Source organism: Nicotiana tabacum, chromosome 22 (genome assembly GCF_000715075.1).
Source record: "Nicotiana tabacum cultivar K326 chromosome 22, ASM71507v2, whole genome shotgun sequence".
Classification (NCBI taxonomy): Eukaryota; Viridiplantae; Streptophyta; class Magnoliopsida; order Solanales; family Solanaceae; genus Nicotiana; species Nicotiana tabacum.
The window spans coordinates 85,286,250-85,292,814 of record NC_134101.1 but is presented as its reverse complement, the minus strand read 5'-3'; the positions used below and the strand labels follow the sequence as shown (position 1 = coordinate 85,292,814).

At 34.3% G+C, this 6,565-nt stretch overlaps 1 protein-coding gene across 1 annotated transcript; it reads right to left on the bottom strand.

Moving 5' to 3' along the window:
- Positions 1-2,011: 2,011 nt before the first annotated feature.
- On the bottom strand, positions 2,012-5,663 carry LOC107826792 (COBRA-like protein 4). Its single transcript, XM_016653823.2, has 7 exons — positions 5,481-5,663; positions 5,303-5,382; positions 4,599-4,839; positions 3,765-3,980; positions 3,378-3,525; positions 2,860-3,137; positions 2,012-2,391 (listed from the first exon to the last, which is right to left on the bottom strand). Exons 1-7 carry the CDS (start codon positions 5,536-5,538, stop codon positions 2,108-2,110), a joined length of 1,305 nt encoding a protein of 434 aa, XP_016509309.2. The 5' UTR covers positions 5,539-5,663; the 3' UTR covers positions 2,012-2,107.
- Between the last annotated feature and the right edge of the window lie 902 nt (positions 5,664-6,565).

The following is a 6,565-nucleotide window of genomic DNA, read 5'->3' as shown; positions in this document are numbered from 1 at the left end:
TTCGAATTTTGAGTAATTCTGGTCACATAAGATATGATTTAACTTCCTCTTTGATCTTTGTAAACTTCTACCATAAGAATCTTAAGAAATAGTTGAAACCTCTATAGAAATGTTCTTGATTTTGTTAAGAAACCTCTCTTAATAGGCTTGATTGTTGGGGGGAAATTAATCTACGAAAGAGTCTACAAATTCATGGCCACAAGTTGTTCGCGTAAATGTCTAAATGAAGAATTATATAAGCTATGAGCTTGAATTTGATTTTGAATGGTTCGTATTATGTAGGAAATCATTCCTAAGGCTTTCGAGGTCTCGGAAACAGTATATAACTCCATCGACAAGGTATGCAGGGCTTTCGCTATACTTTTCGGTATGACTAGAATTCGAATAAATGTTTATCGAATTGTTTCGTCGGATTCGAATTATTTCACCTTCAACTTATAAAGATGCTTAGACCTGATCCTTTCTCATATAGTGCTTACTTCAGAGAATATCTATGAATTTTCGGTTTTCCTTGTTCCTTGTTTAAAAAGAACTAGAGCCTTTTTACTCGTTCTCATTTCGACATTCATATAAATCATGAATAAGGAACACTTACTTCAAAGGTATTCATAATACATAACTCTCATGTTCTTAGTACTTGTTGGCTCGTAGTTGAAAATTAAATATTTTAGCAACAACCATGATAGTCGAGGAATAATGATGGTAGGCCACTTTGACTCTTCTTAGAATACGTCTTTTAAGGTTGGTTTCGCATTGCACCTATATAATTCATGATTTAGTATATGTATGTATTTACTTTCATTACCGAGCCGCACTATAGACGGCCGGGTATGACACATATTGTGTAACCACTGATCAGTTGGGATTACCGAGCTTCACGTGGCCGGGTACGATTCTACCGAGCCTTTATTATGGCCGGGTATGTTATGGATATTATAGCCCCACAGAGGGATTTATTATTATATAATGTGATATATAATGTGATATATTATAAGTAGCGATAGTGAACGACGATTTCTCGAGCATACATTTATATCCAGGTTGAATTTTAGTTTCCTACCGAGGCTAGTTTCAGAATTCAAATTGTCTTTATATCTCTTCTCTTGTTAATTACATTTTTCATGTTACACTTGTCGCCCTACATATTCAGCACATATTTCGTACTGACGCATTTTTATGCGCTGTGTTCATGCCCACAGGTTTGGATAGACAGAGCGACGTGCCTCCTCAGTAGGACCCCCAGGATCAGCGTTGGGTTTCGCACTCCACTTCTTCGAAGTTGCTGACTTTGAGTCCATAGGTACTATTACAGATGTATATGTGTGGTTTTGGGCATGTCGGGGGCTTTGTCCCGCCCTGTTGAGATTGTCTTACACTCTTAGAGGCTTGCAGACTAGCGGTCATTGTATATATATATTTTTCGTATCGCCCTATCGGCCTTCTGGATAGCTGTTATACTGTTGTTACAGCCTTGTTGGCCTAGTTTATATATATATATATATATATATATATATATATATATATATATATATATATATATGTCGTGTTGGGCTCTTCTGCCTGCAGGTTATTATATTTCAGATCATATCTCATGGTTGGTTCGCTCGGGCCTTCGGGCATCGGGTGCCAGCCACACCTCCCAAGGTTGGGGTGTGACAAAAGAATAGATAGAGCATCAAATTCTTTATATACTCCTGTGTTTTCAGTATCACTTTGTAACCTCTTTATACAATGTAAAGAGATTCTTTGCAAATGAATTTGAATACTATGTTGAGCCATTTTCATTCCATTATATTTAGTGGTGCAACTCTACCTTCTTTTTTCTTTAGCATTTTAACAATTCAGTGAATTCATCTCCTTCTGGCTTCTGTTGCATTAGGCTATGTTGTACGAAGCGTTTATTTAAGCTATTTCTAGCATTCCAGGAGCGTTACAATGACATTCACAGAGTCATGAACCAACATGCTCAAATTCCCTATAATGCAGTAACACATGATCAAGACATTATGTTCTATCAAAGATTTTTCATGTACCTGTGCTACCAATACATGATGCAATAGTTGCATGGCTTCAAAAATGTTTAGTTATTCACAAACTAGAGAAATGATTAAAACAGAACAAGTAAAAGCAAAATCAGAGAACAAAACAATGTAGAAAAGGCAACCAGGTTTTGGTGAGCAAGGTTGGGTAAGTAGGGATAAGTATCTGGTGGTGGTAACATGCATTCATCACCATTAAAGTATACTTTTCTTGGAAATGCCCATCCTTGCTTAAATGTAAATGTATCTTTGTCCTTCTGCAGAAGCACTTCTGATTGAACATTTCCAGATGGCCCTGCTTCCATAAGTAGGTCATTATAGAACTTCATACCGTAGAACATTCCTGTGTCATCTGCATAGTGAAGTTTTACACAAGATCAATGTACATGTTTCTAATTTCACGTATGATCATTGAACTTTATCTACTACAGTAATGTTATAAATCTATATCTTGTTAGTTACTGAATTTTCATGCAATATAACAGTATGATTATGAAACTTTATTCGTTATAACAGTAAAGTCACAAACTTTCTTCTGTCACATTAAAGCAACTTAATTTTATCCACTGTAATAGTAAAGTCACTAAACTTTACATGCTATATCGGCAAAACTACCCATCAAGGTGTAAATTGGTAAAAGTTTTGTGATTTTGATGTGACAAAAATGGTATTGTGATTATACTATTATAGAGGGTGAAGTTTGGTGATATTATGTGACAGTAATTTCGTGGCCTTACTGTTATAGTAGGTAAAGTCCAGTGGCCATATGTAATATCAAAATTTGCATCTATAGAGTATTTCAGGGAGTTCATGGACTTACTTATTGATTGATATGGAACGAGAGGCTTGTAATCGAAGCTAAAAACTTGTGTAACATTGTTAAGATTTGGATGTTGAGCAACAAGAGTCCACTGTGTGTGATTGACCCTGTAATTGAAGTTGGTAATAGTAATCTTGACTCTCCAATAGTCCTTGTAGTTGAGCTTTACATGCCAATGCACTCTAACAGGGCACATATGGTGTGTGCATTGTAGTAATGGTGAATTGTCTTTCCTTGGAGTGTTTATTCCCACCACACTCAGTAGTTTAGAGTCACTCCTGTGTGTTACAAGAACATAAGTAATGTTGATTTATATACAATGATAATGGTGTATTTTAACATGTCGTATAAGTTTACATGTCTCATTTTCAGGCACGGATCTCACTTGTTAAGGACAATTACCTATAATTATCTTTTATGTGACCTAATCTTTTAGTTAGTGTATAGAAGTTAAATTCAATCAAATATATATGCTCTTTTCATGCATGTGAGATTGATGTACAAAAAGATAAACTTACTTGATGCATTTGTGTTTATTCTCACAACCGCAAGCACAAGAAGGACAAGGAGTGATGGTTTCATTGTAGAAAGTTGAGAGGGAGACACAGCAAGTTGGGTGTTTTTGGGCTATAAACTGGGAGTATGTGCATGTCACATTCCATGTCACTGTAGAAAACAGGAGTATTAGCTGATTACAAGAAAATGATCTTCAACATAATTTCCAAAAAATTAATGATTTTCAAGCACCCTTTTACAATCACAAGGTCTAAGATGCCTTATTTTCTGAAAGTGTTTTCCTAGGAAAATGACTTTTCCTTCATACCAACACCTAAAAATGACTCCGGTTATACCAAAAGTAGAATAAGCAAAACCAGAACCAAGTCTATTTGATGAACGAGACTTACTCAGAGCCTGAGTTTTCCTTCTAAGATCAGGTGTGAAGAATTTGGTAGAAGGGACAATTTTTGCAGGGCCACAAGTGTAGCCAGGTCCAGGGCCAAGCAAAGTGAAGTTCTTGGGAAGTTTAACTGTCTTGTTTGAAGTACCAGCTTGGCCAACACTAACTTGAAAAGCTGAGACAGAAGCTTGCGGATCTTGGCCCCATGAAGCCAAAACTCCACCTGGAAAATACACAAGAGAAGGGTGAATTGTGACCCTTTTAAAATTCTTAATCTACTTTAAATTCGACTTAATATGTATCGTCAGTCAATCACTCTAAAGAACTACATCCAGTTCGCTTGGATTACAAAGGAGTTATACTTGGAGGTTCTTGAATTTCATATTTAGTACAACTTTTGATGATTTTATATTTTTGAAGAATTACCTTTGATTTTATATTTTATATTTTTGAAGAATTTCGGAAACAACTTCTCTGACTTCACAAGATAGGAGTAAGGTCTACGTACAAATTATCCTCCCCAGACCCCACCTATGAGATTACACTGGGTTTATTGTTATTGTTGTATATTTTTGAAAAATTAACCAAAATATCCATCCACCCAACCGCTTAAACAAAAAATAGCCAATGGATGTATAATATATGTATATTACGTGTACATTACATGTATATATATATATATATATATATATATATATATATATATATATATATATATATATATATATATATATATATATATATATACACACACACACACACACACACACACACACGATTGACTCTTTGTTAAGTTTTAAATTTCTTGTTGTCAATCATCAAAATCTTGAGGCTAACATACCTTTGCAGCAATTGGTGAATTGTTGGTTGTAAGGCACCCCTGGGAGCATATCTACAATAGTGGGAGTCTTCTTGCAACAATGTGGAACATTTCCTTTGAACTTGGAGCAGTCACCTTGTTCTGTGGCTTGTGCACCAACCATAGTCCAAATCACTTCTTTTTTTGCCCATGTCCATCCCAATGTCCAGCCAGGGGTCATGATGTGCCGGTACATTTGGAAATTGTTCATCGTTACAACAGCCTAGGAACAAAAGACGGATTCAGAATTTAAATTTAATACATCGAATCTTTAAATTCTAACAAGTTAATTAATAATTAACCTACTATCACAAGTTAAACTACACTTATAATTGTGAAAAATATTTATATAATCACAGCATATTATAACTTAGATCCAAATATAACTTTTGGTAACTTCCCACAAAAAAAAAAAAATAGGATTAATAACTTGGAAAATGAGCACACTGTCAGTGTATGTAAATTAAATATCATATGCTAGGTACTCACATGCAAGAATAAATAACTATGAGAATTATAAGAATTTCCTTTTCCTTTCACTTTTTTTTTTTCCTTTTTTTTTTCAATAGAGAACTCAATATTTAGGGAAAATGAATGGGGAGAGATTATAATTTACTATTATCACAATGTTAATATATAAGGTGGTGAAAGAAACAAGAGAGAATTAGGGAAGGATATTAACTTACAACATAGCCATCAGGAGTCCAAGACATTACATCCCATTTAATGGTGATATTCCCATTGGGATCCAATGGATCATAAGCAGCTGCAAAATTACACATACTAGTCTGAGAATACACGACAACGACAACAACAACAACAAAAGATGAATACAAATTGAGTATGTGAAAACTGCATCTTTACCTCCATAAGAAAAAAACACAAACAAGAAGCCAACTAGAGTGATCAAATAAGTCCCCATATTTTTCCTTAGAGAATAGGTCTCAAAGATCTTCAATAAAACATGGAATTACGAGTCTATGAGAAATTAATATGGTGTTGTTATTTACCAACTGGTTGTTGCTACTCAAAAAAAAAAAAAAAAACCCCTATATAGAGTTTGTTGTTCTTCATATGACCCTCTTTTATATTGCTGTTGGCCTTTCTGAATCTTGAAGCAAGGATTTGGTGAGTTTTCATTGAAACTTGAGTTTAACATTTCAACGGTCTATAGAAGATGACACTTGACAAATGACATAGCAACATGAAGCCTGCTTAACTGTCAGCTGCAATCAGTAAATTTTAGACTTTCCCATTCCAAGAAAAATAATCGGGTTATCATTCTAAGTAATTGTTAAAGTTATTCTTACAATAACTATACTAGGTTTGCTTTCTCAATAATTGTTTCTCTTTTGTTTCTTGTCCTCTTTAAATAACTATGATGCCTAGGCCAATATCTATGTTAGCCATGCCAACTATATTAGTTATGATTATATATTACTTACTTAGTAGTACTTCAAGTTCAGGTTCGATATAATTTACAATAATCTTTTATATAATAGTAATAGAATGGGATGAGCTTAAATGGACCAACACTACTATTGAGAATTCATATAGTCGACGTACCCGCTTTGCTTGGGACCTAGCTGTAGTTTTATTTGTTGTTGTTGGTTATTATTCGGGCTAGTATGCATACACAACAATTATCCTATTTGATACTTGCTAACTTCTATCGACACACATGTTATATAATGCTATGATCTAACACAGCTTAGATAAATAAGAAGAAATCTTCTAATATCTTTTTGTCTCTACTGAAATTCAAATATAATTTTCACTCACTTCGTTAATTTTTTTATCACACCTTTTACTCTTTAGTTAGAGTGGAATTCTTTTGGGTTGGTTGGATATAAATGTACAGGAGTAACTTTCAAGTATACGCATGAAGTTGGTGATGATGAGTGATACTCTTTATATCAAGTACTACCATGTAAGATATGAATGTCCAT

Coding starts and splice junctions, on each gene's coding strand:
- LOC107826792 (XM_016653823.2), bottom strand. CDS start 5,538: ATGGGGACTTATTTGATCACTCTAGTTGGCTTCTTGTTTGTGTTTTTT. Junction 5,383..5,480: donor TGTGTTTTTTTCTTATGGAG/GTAAAGATGCAG, acceptor GTAATTTTGCAG/CTGCTTATGATCCATTGGAT. Junction 3,526..3,764: donor AAGGAAAACTCAGGCTCTGA/GTAAGTCTCGTT, acceptor TGTTTTCTACAG/TGACATGGAATGTGACATGC.